Source organism: Neofelis nebulosa, chromosome 9 (assembly GCF_028018385.1).
Source record: "Neofelis nebulosa isolate mNeoNeb1 chromosome 9, mNeoNeb1.pri, whole genome shotgun sequence".
In the NCBI taxonomy this organism is placed as follows: domain Eukaryota; kingdom Metazoa; phylum Chordata; class Mammalia; order Carnivora; family Felidae; genus Neofelis; species Neofelis nebulosa.
In genome coordinates this window covers 40479521-40497482 of record NC_080790.1, presented here as the reverse complement: position 1 = coordinate 40497482, position 17962 = coordinate 40479521, and the positions used below count along the sequence as shown (strand labels likewise).

Here is a 17962-nt window from a genome sequence, read left to right as displayed (position 1 = left end):
TTTTGAGAGAGAGAGCAGTAGCACAGGAGTTGAAGGCGGGAGGGGCAGAGACAGAGGGAGAGAATCCCAAGTAGGCTCTGTGCTCTCAGCATGCAGAACCCGCCGTGGGGCTCCATCCAACACTGTGGGATCATGACCTGAGCCAAAATCGAGAGTCAGAGGCTTAACCGACTGAACCACCGAGGCGAGCCAACAGCTTCTACACCAATGAAAGGTTCCCCCTGTGTCAGCTGCAAATTTTGGGAAAGGTGGCAGTAGGCCCGCATGGTGTTCTCAGGCCCCCGCCCAGACCTAAAGGGACCACAAGAAGCGCAGCACTTCCCAGAAGTTTCTCCAGGGGAAATATGTCCACAATGCGGACTCGTAGAGAGCCCTGGGCTGGCTAACAGCGCCGCTCCTGATTGGATGCCTGCCGCGCGCTCTGGCGTGCTTTGAGCTTGCGCAGAACGACCCGGCCGGTAGTGGCAATGTCCGGTCGGTCCAAGCGTGAGTCTCGTGGTTCCACCCGCGGGAAGCGCGAGTCCGAGTCGAGGGGCAGCTCGGGTCGCGTCAAGCGGGAGCGAGATCGGGAGCGGGAGACAGAGGCGCCGAGCTCCCGGGGCAGCCCAGTGCGTGTGAAGCGGGAGGTCGAGCCTGTGAGCGCGCGCGAGGCCCCGACGCCGGTCGTCCCGGCCGTGCGAGTGAAGCGGGAGCGCGAGGCTGACGAGGACTCCGAGCCTGAGCGGGAGGTGCGAGGTGCGCGGGGCTGGGCCGGACGCGGGCTCCACTCTTGCGTTCTCCTTTAACTCTCGACTCCCTTTCCTTGGGAGTGAGGGTGGGGGTGGGGCATTCACCCTCCACTCGTGTCGGCGACAGGCCTCCACTGCGTTTTAACGAGGACAGCACTAGTCTTAGTGACAACCGCACCTTTGATGTTTTAACAGTAGAAATAACAGCATCTGCCCTTTATCGAATACCTAACGTGTGCCAGGCGCTGTGCTAATTACTTTTGTAAATAACTGGAAAATCACTTACTAAATTATGTTATCTCCTTCAGTGTTTACAAAACACCTGATTTGTGAGTTCTGTTGTAGTATCTGGAATGTGACCATGTAGCGTCAAGATCCTGAACCCTGGGCACCTCCGCCACACTGCTTTGCCATTCTTTACCTGGACTGAGTCACTGTGGTTTGGGAAAGTGGGTCTTACGTGGCTGTCCCTATGAAAATTAGTGGAGGTAGTTCTGGAGGCTGTGACCTTTGGGTGCCATTCTAACAACTGCTAGTGAGTCTTAACTCCCTTCCGTGACTGCAGCCTTTTGCCAGCTTTCTCTGGATTCCTGCTTCGCCTGACACTCTCTGATTCCTAGAGACCTCTTTACCCATCCTTGGCTTCCTTTTAGTGGGCTGCCGTTTCCAATTTGTTGATATCCTACCAGTTGTTAAGTACATTTCCACCACTTGTGAAGCTTTCCCTTTTCACTGCAATTACATTTCCTTCACTGAACTTGAAACTCCTGACTTGAACCTGTTCCTATATACTTGCTTTGTGGAGAGTTAGTAAAAGCCTACTGAAGTAGCAGGTGAATATATCACTATGCTTACATGCTAAGGGTGGGATTCATGGGAGGAGTTCCTAGTTCTCCAAGACTTTATAATTCTGCCTTTTGGTCCTGGTTATCTGTATATGATTATATTTTAACATTAACTCTTAAAGTTCTTACAGTCTTCTGTTTGACATATTTTTGTATTACGCGGAGGGTCCAGAATAGCACCTCACTCATAGAAAGTGCTTGATAAATATTCTTGAGTAATTAATAATTTCAGGGCATTCTTTGCCCTTCTTAAATACCTTATCAGCTTCTGGTTTCCCTTTCTTTGGAAGAGAAATTGTTTTTTAGGTATCTTGCTTAGTTGTGATAAAGGAGATTATTTTCTTTGGAACAGGCTAGAATCCCAGTTGCTATTCTGGCTTGTCCCCCCCCCCCCCCCCACCACCCCAACTCCCTTTTATTTTTATGGTGAAATAGATCACAGGTACTAAGATGGATTGAATATAATGCACAATTATAGTTTAAGGAAGAAAGAGCAATCCCTATCAAAATAACACCAGCATTCTTCACAGAGCTAGAACAAACAATCCTCAGATTTGTATGGAACCAGAAAAGACCCCCAATAGCCAAAGCAATCTTGAAAAAGAAAACCGAAGCTCGAGGCATCACACTCTCAGACTTCAGGCTGTATTACAAAGCTGTAATCATCAAGACAGGATGGTACTGACACAAAAGCAGACACTCTGATCAATGGAACAGAGTAGAGAACCCAGAAATGGACCCACAAACTTATGGCCAACTAATCTTTGACAAAGCAGGAAAGAACATCCAATGGAATAAAGACTGTCTCTTCAAATGGTGCTGGGAAAACTGGACAGTGACATGCAGAAAAATGAACCTGGACCACTTTCTTACACCATACACAAAAATGAACTCAAAATGGATGAAAGACCTAAATGTAAGACAGGAAGCCATCAAAATCCTAGAGAAGAAAGCAGGCAAAAACCTCTTTGACCTCAGCCGCAGCAACTTCTTACTCAAGACATCTCCGGACGCAAGGGAAACAAAAGCAAAAGTGAACTATTGGGACCTCATCAAAATAAGAAGCTTCTGCACAGCAAAGAAAACAATTAGCAAAACTAAAAGGCAACTGACAGAATGGGAGAAGATATTTGCAAATGACATATCAGATAAAGGGTTAGTGTCCAAAATCGATAAAGGACTTAACAAACAACACTCGAAAAACAAATAATCTAGTGAAAGAAATGGGCAAAAGACACGAATAGACACTTCTTCAAAGAAGACATCCAGATGGCAAACAGACACATGAAAAAAATGCTCAATCAACATCACTCATCATCAGGGAAAGACAAATCAAAACCACTATGAGATACCGTGTCACACCTTTCAGAATGGCTAACGTTAACAACTCAGGCAAAAACAGATGTTGGCGATGATGTGGAGAAAGAGGATCTCTTTTGCACTGTTGGTGGGAATGCAGACTGGTGCAGCCACTCTGGAGAACAGTATGGAGGTTCCTCAAAAAATTAAAATAAGGGGCGCCTGGGTGGCGCAGTCGGTTGAGCGTCTGACTTCAGCCAGGTCACGATCTCGCGGTCCGTGAGTTCGAGCCCCGCGTCGGGCTCTGGGCTGATGGCTCGGAGCCTGGAGCCTGTTTCCGATTCTGTGTCTCCCTCTCTCTCTGGCCCTCCCCCGTTCATGCTCTGTCTCTCTCTGTCCCAAAAATAAATAAAAAACGTTGAAAAAAAAAATTAAAAAAAAAAAAAATTAAAATAAAACTACCCTACGACTCAGCAGTTGCTCTACTAGGTATTTACCCAAGGGATACAGGTGTGCTGTTTCAAAGGGACACGTGCACCCCCATGTTTATAGCAGCACTATCGACAATAGCCAAGGTATGGAAAGAGCCCAAATGTCCATCGATGGATGAATGGATAAAGGTGTGGTGTGTGTATATATATATATATATATATATATATATATACGATGGAGTATTACTTGGCAATCAAAAAGAATGAAATCTTGACATTTGCAACAACATGGATGGAACTGGAGGGTATTATGCTAAGTGAAATTACAGTCAGTCAGAGAAAGACAAATATATGACTTCACTCATATGAGGAATTTAAGATACTGAACAGATGAACATAAGGGAAAGGAAGCAAAAAGAATATAAAAACAGGGAGGGGAACAAAACATAAGAGACTCTTAAATATAGAGAACAAATGAGGATTGCTGGAGGGGTTGCGGGAGGGGGGATGGGCTAAATGGGTAAGGGGCATTAAGGAATCTACTCCTGAAATCATTGTTGCACTATACGCTAACTAACTTGGATGTAAATTAAACAATAAATAAATTTAAAAATATATATTAAAAAAATAAAGAAGAATGAACATTTACATCCTTAAATTTACCACTTGTCAATAACTGTGAAGGGTTTGAGATTTTATTTGCAAGCTGCCTAATTAGCCTGCTACAGTTTTTTGGATGCTAATGAAGATGGGACTAGTTCCTATAGTGTCATTTCCCACAGTGCAATATGAAGAGGACACATACTCACAGTGGGTGGCCTTACTGGAGAGGAACTCTGGGCTTACAGAACTTAAATCTTTCATAATAGTCTGAATTTGCCTCCCCTTTGCTCTGTAGGGCGACTCTCTGTCTTCTAATGCTGTTTGGTACACAAATATTCTTGACAAGATAGTCTGGAGGCAGACAGTGCCTTTGATCACAATATGGGCAGAAACACGAGAGACCTATGGAGAATTGTCTCCTAATGCTATTCAGCTTAAGAAGCTGAGTGGTATGTAACCAGTACCTTAGAAGGTCCCTTAGGCCCCTTCCTAGTTGTATTTGCCTTCCTTGTTTGGGAATTCACTATTCTATATATTGGAATACTCTTATGTGCTATTTTGAATTTTTTTTCATTTCTACTTTTATTTATTTTTTAAGTTTCTTTGTGTTAATTTTTGAGAGAGAGAGAGGCAGCACAAGTGGGGGAGGGACAGAGAGGGAGACATAGAATGTGAAGCAGGCTGCAGGCTCTGAGCTGTCAGCACAGAGCCTAGTGCAGGGCTCAAACTTGTGAACTGCGAGATCATGACCTGTGCCGAAGTTGGACACTTAATTGACTGAGCCACCCAGGCGCCCCGTATTTTTCGTTTTACTTCATATATGTATCCCTAAGTAGTACTGTGTTTTATTTTGTATTTGATGTAAATGGAATCATATGTATGTGGTCTTCTGATTTACCTTTTTTTTTTGCTAACCATATTTTTGAGGTTCATTCAAATAGATATTCATGGCTACATAGTGTTCTATTGGTGATACCAGAATACATTTATTTATTTTATTTGTGGCGGATATTTGGTTTGTTTCCAATTTGGGCCCTTTCAGATATGCTGCTATAAATATTTTTAGTTAAGCACTTCCAGTGTACATGTGCAAAAGTTTCTCTCAGGTTTATAGGTAGAGATTGCTGGGTCAGAGTTCTGCATATTTTCAACTTTGATCTTGCTGTACTATTTTCTAAGAGGTTGTAACAGTTTACATTCCCACCAGCAGTTACAGGAACATTTCAATTGCTCTATGTATTTGCCAACACTTGGAATTTTCTGATTTTATTTCTTTCTTTCTATGGTAGATATGAAGTGGTGTATTATTGTCCAGGGAAATTTGCATTTTCTTGGTTGTTGAGGATATTTTCCTCATTTTCTGTTGGGTTGTCTTTTATTGTTTCACCAATTTCTTTATGTAATCTGCAAATGAATCATTTTTTGGTTCTATGAGTTTCACATATATTCTCCCAATTTGGCACTTGTTCCATTAGTGGGCTTTTTGGTGTATTGCCATGCCTCCTGTGTAGGAGCTCATCCTGTTTAGTTTTTCTCATTTCTGGGTTTCTTTGTACTAGTAGTTCACCCTGAGTACTGGTTTCCCATTTTCACAGCCTGTGATGATTTTCCTTTCAGCAAAGAATGGCCGCGTGGATTCTGAGGACCGGAGGAGCCGCCATTGCCCGTATCTGGATACCATTAACAGGTTAGTAGGACAGGGATGCCAAGGGCAGCACAGAATGATGGAATCTATGCAGGAAGTGCATAGATTTGACTCTATGTCAAATGATCACAAATTTTATTCTTTTTAAAGCTTTCTGCCCAGAAGATTGTGCTTCTTGACGTATTTATTAATCTTTGTTTTTTAATATAAAGTGTTAGAGGGCATTTTTTTTTAAGGGTGGGCACATGCATAAAGAGCTTTTAGCTTAGTTTGAATTTGTTTGGTGGAATAACAGAGTGCATAGTGTACTTAAAATGACGGTAACAAATTTAAATATTTTTTGAGCAATCACTACGTGCTAGGTACTACTCTAGGTGGCTGGAATTCAACAGAGAAAAGAAAAACAGATATGTCCTAAAACAGGTAGTCACCTCATCCCTGTTTCTTTTCTTTGATTCCAGATGGCATCTTACAGTGCTTTTCAACTTATGCTCTAAGGTTGTAGTGCTAATAGAAGTTTTCTTAGTAGTGGAGTTACTCTTCATTTTTTTTTATTTTTAATTTTTTTTTTAACGTTTATTTTTGAGACAGAGCATGAACGGGGGAGGGTCAGAGAGAGAGAGAGGGAGACACAGAATCTGAAATAGGCTCCAGGTTCTGAGCTGTCAGCACAGAGCCTGACGCGGGGCTTGAACTCACGAACCGTGAGATCATGACCTGAGCTGAAGTCAGACGCTTAACAGACTGAGCCACCCAGGCGCCCTGTGGAGTTACTCTTTATAAGGGCTAGCTGTTGTGGCAGGCACAAGCCATTTATGGCTAATGAGGACTTGAAACATGGCTTGAGGAACCAAGTTTCAAATTTTATTATTTTTTTAAAATGTTTATTTTTGAGAGAGAGAGAAAGAGAGAGCACGAGAGCATGTGCACAAGTTGGGGAGGGGCAGAGAGAGAGGGAGAGAATCCCAAGCAGGCTCCACACTGCCAGTGCAGAGCCCGACCCAAGGCTTGAACCCATGAACCGTGAGGTCATGACCTGAGCACAATCAAGAGTCAGATGCTTAACTAACTGAGCCACCCAGGTGCCCCAAATTTTAATTATTTAAATTGAAATTTCAGTATCAACTTGTGGCTCTTGCTTCCTTTAATGGACAGTATAGCTTTACTGGGACCAGTACCAATTAATTAGAGTTAATATTTGAGGAGAAATCTCTTTGTCACCTGTGGATTCAATAAAAGTAAAGTTTTTTTGTCCCTTAACCTACCTGGTACTCATATAGCATTACTTTGCAGTTGAATAAGTAGATCGATTTGTAGGTATTCTCCTAATATTCAGGTTTCCCATTTACTTTTATGGACAAAAATAGGTTTTTCTTCTATAAAAGGGTTTGTTCACTCTTGATATCCTTCCACCCCCAGCCTTTTAATTTGGAATGCTGTTGAGGTCCTGTCACTTTAGTCCTACTTGTAGCTTTTCTTCCAGAGAAAGCGACTGCAATGAAAGGTTCTCTACTGGTTGTAAATTTAAAAAAAAGAAAAAAGATGGTCACTGGCATTGTGTGTCTAGTACAGATACTTTTTTTTTTTTTTTTTTTTTTTAATTTTTTTTCAACGTTTTTTATTTATTTTTGGGACAGAGAGAGACAGAGCATGAACGGGGGAGGGGCAGAGAGAGAGGGAGACACAGAATCAGAAACAGGCTCCAGGCTCCGAGCCATCAGCCCAGAGCCTGACGCGGGGCTCGAACTCACGGACCGCGAGATCGTGACCTGGCTGAAGTCGGACGCTTAACCGACTGCGCCACCCAGGCGCCCCTAGTACAGATACTTTTTGATACTGCTTTGGGACTTGGTGGGTGAGGTTGTTATAGTAAATGTTGAGGGGAGGAATAGTTAATGTTTCCCACAGTTTATAGAAGGTTGTTGAACTATCTCTGAAGGATGCTATGTGACATTGTGCAGTGTGGAGCCAATGCTGCTTCTCTTGAGTGCTTTCCTAGACCTCTGTCCCTATTAATTGTTTTTTTCTTTGGTTTGGTTGTTTTAGGAGTGTGCTGGACTTTGACTTTGAGAAACTGTGTTCCATCTCCCTTTCACATATCAATGCATATGCCTGTCTGGTGTGTGGCAAGTACTTTCAGGGTAAATAAGCATTGTGCATTTTATTTTATTTGTTTTAAATGTTTAAACAATGTTTATTTGTTTTTGAGAGAGAGAGAGAGAGAGGGATCGTGAGCTGGGGAGAGGCAGAGAGAGAGGGAGAGAGAGAATCCTAAGCAGGCTCCATGTTGTCAGTGTTGAGCCCTATGTCGGGGCTCGATTTCATGAACCGTGAGATCATGAGCTGACCTGAGACCAAGAGTCAGATGCTTAACTGACTGAGCCACCCAGGCTCCCCAGTGTTGTGCATTTTAAACTTGTGAAGTTTTCAGTGCCAGCTACAGGTCTCCTCTAGAGAGATTTTTTTTTCTTCAGTTTTTAATGTTTATTTTTGAGAGAGAGACAGAGCTCAAGTGGGCGAGGGGCAGAGAGGGAGGGAGACACAGAATCTGAAGCAGGCTCCAAGCTCTGAGTTGTCAGCACAGAGCCTGATGTAGGGCTTGAATCCATGAACCGTGAGATCGTGACCTGAGCTGAGGTTGGACGCTTAACCAACTAAGCCACCCACCCAGCCCTCCCTAACCAGTGTCTTAATGCCATCCAAGGAATAAAGTACTAACGTGCTATTCTTTCTTGCTAACTTTTGTGGTGAGAAAAGTTCATGTAGGAGATTCATTGCACAGATGGTGTAGTACTTTGTTTTTGCCGATATTAATACGTTTCAGTACAAAATACTGAAGGAAAATCAAATCTGATTTGTCTCTCTCTGGCATCTGCCCTACACTGCCTTTCATTCTTCCCTACAGGCCGGGGTTTGAAGTCTCATGCCTACATTCACAGTGTCCAGTTTAGCCACCATGTCTTCCTCAACCTCCACACCCTCAAGTTTTACTGCCTTCCAGATAACTATGAGATCATTGATTCCTCGCTGGAGGATATCACAGTATGTATCCAGGAGGCTGGTTTGGAATTAGTTCTCTTGGGAGCCAGCCTAGGGCTCCTGGGGATCTGCCCGCCCCAAGGTTAGGGAAGAATCTCCATTTCTCGGGCTTGGAGAGGCTTCTTTCCCTTTGGGAGCAACAAGACAGACCTTAGTAAGAAGGTCTGGATTCATAAGTGTGGCCTATGGTCTGCAATCTAGCGGCTGTTTCTGCTTCTAACATTGTGGGTTAGGACTAAAGAAATGCAGCTACTTTCTAATTGGGGTGAAAGCATTTTTGTGAAGTATATTACCTTCCACACTTAAGAGGAAGGATATGAATTAGGCCTGGTGTAGGATAGTGGATACCAAGCTGCATACCAGCTCATGACTACTTTTGATATGATGCAGCCCAAATGGCCAGTGCCTCCCATCTGTGGGCTCTGGTGTGTGATCTGTGCCAAGAGTCATTGTACTTAGGAAGAGATCATAGAAAGTCTTCTTGGGTTTGATTAATGTTGGAACTATTGATTATTGTTTATTTTTTAGCAAGTGTCTGTGTATTCATGCTGAATGCTTTGTTCATTTTTAAGGAAAGCTTAGTGTCGAGTGTTTGAAACACTATGCTACTTTTATAAATTTTATATGCCTGTTAATAGTTGAGGTTAAAGTAGTTATGGATAGTAATTAGAGAGAGGAACTGAAGTAAGTACAAGGTCCCCAAGAGACTTAGTAGAGACCTCTCTTCAGCCCTTTATGTGATGACCCTTATGGGTCTAGGACCGGGGAAGGTTCTGCTCCTGCCCTTCCAGCCATAGGGAGTATGAGATCTCAGATTTGCACAGAGGTGGGGAGGCATTCCTGCTTCTGCGCTGGGTCCATACCAGTCCTGTGTGAGGTCTCACCCGGCACTCAGACTCCTGCTGCCTGCAGAGACGTGTGTCCTCCAGTTTTGGACCGTTTATCATGGAGTTGGCCAGATGTGAGGTCTGAAGAAAGACCTGGGGATTCAGTGATTTTGGGTTAAACACAGAGATCCACTTCTAGATTAGTAAGGAGAGGGCCTGTTCAATGTTACCTCAGCTTTTATACCTATTGTTGGGAGCTCTTTGGTTGGGAGCCCTTTGGTTGTGTGATGAGACATTCATGACCAAAGTATTTTTTGTTTTTGACAGAAATTGCTATTTCACATAGCTCTTGTGAACTCCGTAGACAGTCCTGAAACATCTTGGAATTTTCTTTTGCTTTGCAGTATGTGTTGAAGCCCACTTTCACAAAGCAGCAGATTGCAAACTTGGACAAGCAAGCCAAATTGTCCCGGGCATATGATGGGACCACTTATCTGCCGGGTATCGTGGGCTTGAATAACATAAAGGCCAATGACTATGCCAACGCTGTCCTTCAGGTAGGATCAAGATGGGAACAGTGATGGGGAGAGGAGGTAACCTGAGAACACTGTGAAGGTCAGCCAGAAGTGACTGCCTTCTGGTAGAGTCAAATGGTACCTGGAGACACCAAGTCTTGCTGAGGATTCTACTTAACTATTTGCACCAAACATAACATTCCTATGTCTGCTCAAAGGGCTGTTGCCCGATGGTGAGGCTTTTTCTAGCCTCTGGAGTTTTCAGGGAATGAAGGATAGAATGAGTGTGTGGCCTGGCAGTACTGAATAAGAAACACATGTGTTAGATGATGCATCTTTTCTTTTTTTTAATAGCGCAGATGTTCCTTGTGCTGGCTATCTGAGGTCTTGATCCTCCTCCTGCGCTTAAGCTCCAAAGTGGGGCATACAGAAAGCCAAAGTCTCCTGTTTGCAATTAAGTTTTGTTTTCTAAAAAATTAACAAGTTGGGGTGCTCGGGTGGCTCAGTTGGTTAAGGGTCCGACTCTTGATTTTGGCTCAGGTCATAATCTCACAGTTCGTGGGTTTGAGCCTTGCATTGAGCTCTGTGCTGGCAGTATGGAGCCTGCTTGGGATTCTTTCTCTCTCTGTCCCTTCCCCACTCTCTCAAAAATAAATAAACATTAAAAAATTATATGAGTATTACATATACATTGTAGAAAAATTAGAACATGTTAGTAAGCACAATTAAGAACATTAACAATAATCTTGCTTCATTGACCACAAAAATTAATTAAAATTTATAAACATAAACACTTAAGGGATGGGTGGAAGATGTAGAAAGTATAAAGAATGAAGGCTTCATTCTTTCCTTTCTCTAGTACTCTGTCCTGCTTAAAATGTATGAAATCAATACAGGCACACTTTATTTTATTGTGCTTCACTTTATTGTGCCTCACAGACATTGTGCTTTTTACAAATTGAAGGTTTGTGGCAACCCTGTGTCAAGGAAGTCCTTCAGCACCATTTTCCTGGCAACATTTGCTCACTTTGTGACTATGTCACATTTTGGTAATCCTTGCAATGTTTTAGGCTTGTTACTATACATATAAAATATACATATATATGTATATGTGCTGTGTGTATATATGTGGTCATATACATATACTATATATGTATATGTATATTTTGTAGCTTATTTATTGGGGGGACAGGGCAGAGAGAAGAGAGAGAATTCCAAGCAGGCTTTGCAGTGTTAACACAGAGCCTGATGTGGGACTCATACCCACGAACTCATGAGGCCATTACCCGAGCCAAAGTCAAGAGTCAGATGTTTAACCAACTGAGCCACCCAGGCACCCCTGTTAAATATATTTGAATCGCTGCAATTTCATGGTAAAACTTTAGTGGATGAGGAGTTGCTTCTTATGTCTGAGCAAAGAATAGGGTTTCTTGAGATGGAATCTACTGGTGAAGACGCTGTGAGGATTGTTGAAATGACAAAGGATTTGGAATGTTACATAAACTTGGATGACAAAGCAATAACAAGGTTGGAGAAGATTGACTCCAATTTTGAAAGTTCTGCTGTGGGTAAAATACTAACAAACAGCATCACATGCCAGGGAGAAATTGTTCATGCAAGGAAGAGTCTGTTGATGCGGCAAACTTCATTGTCATCTTGTTTTAATAAACTGCTGGAGTCACCCTGGCTTCAGCAACATGATCAGTCAGTAGCTACCAGCATGGAGGCAAGATCCTCCACCAGTATAAAGATGACTCACTGAAAGCTCAGATGTTGGAGGGCATCTGGGTTGCTCAGTCAGTTCAGCATCTGACTCTTGATTTCAGCTCAGATCATGATCTCACAGTTGCTAAGATCAGGCCCTGCATTAGGCCCTGCGTCAGACTCTGCACTGACAGTACAGCGCCTTCTGGGGATTCTCTCTCGCTCCCTTTCTCTTTCTGCCCCTCCCCCTTGTGGGTGCACATTTGCTCTCTCTCTTAAAAAAATAAATCTTAAAAAAAAAACCTCAGATGATAGCATTTTTTTTAGCAATAAAGTATTAATTTTTTTTAACGTTTATAGATTTTGGAGAGTGGGGGAGGGGCAGAGTGAGAGAGAGAGAATCCCGAGAAGACTTCACACTGTCAGCGCAGAGTCCTACTCGGGGTTTGATCCCATGAACCATGAGATCATGACTTGAGCCGAAATCAGGAGTTGGGCGCTTAACCGACCGAGCCACCCAGGTGCCCCTAAATTACTTAACTTAAAAGTATTTTTAAATTAAGGTATGCACGTTGTTTTTTTAGACATAGGCTATTGCACACTTAATAGACTATAGTATAGTAGAAACATAACCTTATGATGGACTGGGAAACCAAAAAATCCCTTTGACTCTCTTTATTGTATTATTAGCTTTATTGTAGTGGTCTGAAACCTAACCTATGCCTGTACATATTCTTGTTCAGCATCTTTAATGATTACATGTTAATTCAATTCGTGAATGAATTATAGTTTATTTAACCATCATTCTTGTATTAATGCATTTAGGGCCTAGATTCTAGGCTGTAAGCTGTTTGTAGCAATTTACAAACCCATCAGCAACACAAAAGAGAGTTCTTCATCTTGCATTGTGTCTGTTACACTGTTATTTTTTTCCCATTTTGATACATTTAACTTATCTTTTGTTTATTCACTTCTGAAGTTGATTACTTGTATTTTTTCAAGTGTTGATGGGCCGTGTGCTCATTTTTCTGTTGGTAGTTTATTTTGCTGAACTCTGAAAAATATATATTAGTGTTTTTCTGTTATATATGTTGCAAAGATTTCCTTCTAGTTCTTATTTGGCCTTTAAACTTTGATTATGGTATTTTTACATAAAGAATTTGGATAAAAAATTATGAAAGTGTATCTGTCAGTTTTGGCATCTGCCACTGATGTCATACCTAGACCCTGGAAAGGTTAAATGCTTAAGTAGAGAGAAAAAGACTTACAGGTTGAACAGATTGGATTTGAACATGGTCAGTACAGTTAGCCTTGGCTTTGTGAGGGGTTTTAGTTCCCATAGGAAGTTTTTATTTTTAAAATAAGTAGACGAACAAATCCTCTGTGATATAATTGCCACTACAATGGGATTGAATGGACGAAGTATTCCATCTGGAGGCTGAATGATTTCCGTCTGACACATACTTTTTTGTATTGTTGCTGAAAGCAGAGAGCAACCTCTCTCCACAGCTTGGATAAGTGAGAACTAGGATGAACTTTGTCCATACTTCTTTATTTATTAATTTATTTTTGTAAAGTTTATTTATTTTGAGAGAGAGAGTGCATGTGTGCACACATGTGCAGGGGAGGGCGAGAGAGGGGAAAGGAGAGAGAAAATCCCAAGTAGGCTTCACCCTGTCAGTGCAGAGCCCAACATGGGGCTCGAATTCACAAACTGAGATCATGACCTGAGCCGAAATCAAGAATTCAGTGCTCAACCGACTGAGCCACTCAGCCCCCATACTTCTTTCCTTTCGATAATAACCCTTTTTTTTAGTAATTCTCTAGGCATGAAGTCCTTGTTTATTTAGGTGAGCTAAGCTTGTAGGGGCTTTCCCAATCATCTCTGTTGCAGTGTTCCCTGTGTCCTGAGTTGTCTTCCTCTAAGATGCCTAGGTTTATTGTATTTAGCAGAAACCTCTATCCTCCTTTCTAAACGGATTACCTTGCCAAAGAAAGTTGTGCTAATAGTAAGCACAGTGCTGTTAAGGATTCACAAACCCATCAGGAGGGACCTGTAGGGAGATGGCATTTATTTAGGGTCTGTTCTGTGGTTTCCCTCCCAGTTTTGTAGCTCATACTAATGAGCATTATTTCTTCCTGAACCAACATGGCTAGTCTTTATCTTTCTTTAATGAGGTAAAATTTATTATTATTATTATTATTATTACTATTTTAATTTAAATTTTAGATAACATACAGTGCAATATTGGTTTCAGGAGCAGAATTCAGTGATTCATCAGTTACATACAACACTCAGTGCTCATCATAGCGTGTACCCTCCTTAGTACCCATCTCCCACCCACCTCCCTCCATTACCCATAGCTTGTTCTGTATCATTAAGAGTCTCTTGTGGTTTGTTTCCTTCTCTTCACCCCCCTGCCCTGCCCATTCCCATATGTTCATCTGTGTTGTTTCTTAAGTTCCACATATGAGTGAAATCATATGGTATTTGTCTTTCTCTGATTGAGTTATTTTGCTTGGCATAATACATTCCAGCTCCATCCATGTCATTGCAGATGGCAAGATTTCATTCTTTTTGATGGCCAACAAATACTTCATTGTGTTTATATACACCACATCTTCTTTATTCATTCATCAATCGATGGACATTTGGGCTCTCTCCATAGTTTGGCTATTGTTGATAATGCTGCTGCTGTATACATTGGTGTGCATGTACCCTTTTGCATCTGTATTTTTGTATCCTTTGGGTAAATAAATACCTAATGGTGCAATTGCTGGATTGCAGAGTATTTCTGTTTGGTAAAATTTATTTTTGTTCTCCTAAACCTTTTGACCATTTTTGATCATAACAGAATTAATCACTTTTATATATATGTTCATTTTGTATCATTTTTATATATAATTATATTAATTTTTGTTATTTTATTTTATATTTATTTATTACCACTCTTTCAATAAATACCACACTTGGGAAAAACACCAAACTTTATTAAGATAACTTTCATGTTATTGAAAAAAAATTTTTTTAATGGTTTTATTTATTTTTGAGAGAGAGAGAGACAGTACTAGTGAGGGAGGGACAGAGAAAGAGAGAGACACAGAATCCAAAGCAGACTCCAGGGTCTGAGCTGTCAGCACAGAGCCCAACACAGGGCCTAAACTCGTGCATGGCGAGATCATGACCTGAGTCTAACTGAAGTTAGACGTTTAACCAACTAAGCCACCCAGGCACCCCATTTTTTTAAAGTTTTTTTTTTAATGTTTTTATTTGTTTTTGAGAGAGAGAGAGAGACAGAGTACTAGTGAGAGAGGGACAGAGAGAGAGGGAGACACAGAATCTGAAGCAGACTCCATGCTCTGAGCTGTTGACACAGAGCTCAAATTTTAATGTGCATTTGAGAGATGGGAGAAGTTTGGCCTCCAGATAGTTATCTCTGCCCTAGCCAAATGGAATATTTGGATTTCTAGCTTTTAATTCCTATGAATGCAAATATAGTCACAAACCTAATTAGAATAAATGAAGGAAATTATTAACTAAGTTGGTCAGTGAATAGGGACTTGAATTCTTTTTTTATAAAAAATTATCATTTATTTTTAGAGTGAGAGAGTGCACAAGAGAGGGAGGCAGAAGGGGAGAGAATCTTAAGCAGGCTCCATGCTTAGTGCAGAGGCTGATGTGGGGCTCAATCCCATCACCCTGGGATTATGATCTAAGTTGAAATCAGGAGTTGGATGCTCATCCAATTGAGCCACCTAGGCGTCTGAATACTTTTTTTTTTTTTTTTTTTTTTTTTTTAAACTTCTTGTTTGGGTTGCCTGGCTGGCTCATTTGGTGGAACGGGTGCCTCTTGATCTCAGGGTTTTAAGTTTGAGTCCCATGTTGGATGTACAGATTGCTTAAAAAAAATTCTCTAAAAAATAAAAAAAATAATAAATAAAAAACTTCATATCCAAAACAAAGTATCTGCAGAACTGGACTTTATGTGAAACTTAGTACAGAGGATGTTTCTATAATAATGTGAACTTTAAACCTAAGCATTTCCTTTTGACTCTTTGAGGCCATCACAGGCCTGGTTCTATAACCCTTGGCTCCCAGGGTTGTGCATGGGGGCCCTTCGCAGGGGCTCTGGATTAATTGGCTGGAGTATTTGACTTCCAGGCTTTGTCTAATGTTCCTCCTCTCCGGAACTACTTCCTGGAAGAAGACAATTATAAGAACATCAAGCGTCCTCCAGGGGATATCATGTTCTTGTTGGTCCAGCGTTTTGGAGAGCTGATGAGAAAGCTCTGGAACCCCCGAAATTTTAAGGCACACGTGTCTCCCCATGAGATGCTTCAGGCTGTTGTCCTTTGCAGCAAGAAGACCTTTCAGATCACCAAGCAAGGTAAGGAACAAGTCATTCATATTTTTTCTTTTTTCTTTTTAAACCTTTTTTTTTTTAAATGTTTATTTTGAAGGAGAGAGAGAGAGAGAGCGCGCGAGCGTACGAGCATGAGTGGGGGGAGGGGCAGAGAGAGGAGGAGACACAGATCCGAAGCAGGCTCTGGGCTCTGAGCTGTTAGCACAGAGCCCAACGCGGGGCTGGAACTCATGAGCTATGAGACCATGACCTGAATTGAAGTCGGATGCTTAACCAACTGAGCCACCCAGGCACCCCAGTCATTCATATTTTTTGATGTTAGGGCAACAAAATTAGTTTGATGAGCAAATTTACTTGTACTTGCTGTAAACCTTGTAGTAACCAGGTGAGTATCCAGTTCATCATATGATTATGTTCCTGATTCTTCTTTCATCAGCCTGCCCTGTTCAGAGTCCTGAGATTTCAGCTGGAGAGAAAGTCTGTCATATGTAGTAAACTAAACTGTACGGTTCTGGGGGAAAACCAGGAGGCTGGGAAAGGTGCCAACCCTTAAGCACTTGCCACATTTGTTTCTCATTTTGTCATGTTGCAGACTAGATATTCCAATGACCTATTTTAACTGTTTTCATCCCTCCAAGTCCAAATAGTTATTGCCGTGTGAGTAAAGTGGACACTGTAGCTCTTACTACCTGGATCTCATGCAGTGTCCTCTGGCCTCATGTCAGTTTGTTCATCATCCATTCCTGTTGCTAGTAGGTTTTAAGGCTGCAGGGATAAGCAACAGTTTTTTTCTTCCAGGAGCTCCCATTCTAGTGGGGAAGATAGTTGTGTAAAAAGGTGAGCACAGGGTGGTAAGCGCTGTGATTGAGGAAGGGAAGTATGCTCTGGGAGGGAGCGTGGAGCAGGGAGCCCCGGCTGAGCACATGGGATGTCGGCTGGAGTCAGAGTGGAGGAAGAGCTAGCTGAGTTCTAGGCACAGAGGAGATAGGTTGGGGCTGGGCATTCCAGGTTAAAGAAGACACTGCCAACAGGAGCGTGGATGTGCCAGGAACAGACACAAGGCTGCCAGTAGCCAGGCGCTTGGATTCCAGGGGACAGTGTGAGAGCTGAAGTGGAGGTGCGAGAGAGGGACTGGATTGTCGGGTTTATGTGCCACTAGAAGGAGATGGGTTATATCCTGACAACAGTGGGGAGTCAGTGAAGGCTTTTAAGCCAAGATGTGATGTCAGATTTAGGTTTTATTTATTTATTATTATTATTATTATTATTATTTTAATGTTTATTTTTGACAGAGACAGAGTGTGAGCAGGGTAGGAGCAGAGAGAGGGAGACACAGAATCCGAAGCAGGCTCCAGGCTCCGAGCTGTCAGCACAGACCCCGACATGGGGCTGGAGCTCACGAGCCATGAGATCATGACCTGAACTGAAGTCGGACGCTTAACCGACCCAGCCACCCAGGCGCCCCACAGACTTAGGTTTTAAAAACAAGATTCTGGCCAAGGGGTGATTTAGAGGGGAAATTCAATACTGGCTTTTGATGGGTGGTGAGATACACATTTGAAGTAGAGATGATAATGGAAAGTCCTGGTTGGGTCAGAGAGCCCAGGGAGAGAGCAAAGATCAGAAGACTAAGAGCTTGACCTTGAGGAGTGCCAGCATTTAATGTCCAAATAGAGGAGGATGCCCAGAGGACTGGATGGTGTTGCTTGAAAGGAAGAAGGAAAACCAGGAATGTGGCATCATGCCAGCCACATGGTTTGGACTATACTAATTTGCAGCTTCGAAATGCCCCACCCTTCCTTCTCTTCCAGGGGATGGAGTTGACTTTCTGTCCTGGTTTCTGAATGCTCTACACTCAGCTCTGGGGGGCACAAAGAAGAAAAAGAAGAGTAAGTCATGTTATTTTGTAAATGGGAGCTCTTTTTTTGTTTGCTTCCTTTTATAGGCACTTTGCAACTTCCC

At 42.2% G+C, this 17962-nt stretch overlaps 1 protein-coding gene across 1 annotated transcript in view; it reads left to right on the top strand.

The window, feature by feature from the left end:
* Window positions 1-430: 430 nt before the first annotated feature.
* The window catches only part of USP39 (ubiquitin specific peptidase 39), a 30362-nt gene continuing 12830 nt past the window's right edge, over window positions 431-17962 (top strand). The window contains exons 1-7 of the mRNA XM_058683475.1: window positions 431-735; window positions 5524-5593; window positions 7598-7692; window positions 8457-8593; window positions 9822-9974; window positions 15799-16024; window positions 17812-17889. Of these exons, the coding sequence (XP_058539458.1) occupies window positions 468-735; window positions 5524-5593; window positions 7598-7692; window positions 8457-8593; window positions 9822-9974; window positions 15799-16024; window positions 17812-17889 (1027 nt within the window). The 5' untranslated portion in view covers window positions 431-467. The remainder of the gene's footprint in view (window positions 736-5523; window positions 5594-7597; window positions 7693-8456; window positions 8594-9821; window positions 9975-15798; window positions 16025-17811; window positions 17890-17962) is intronic.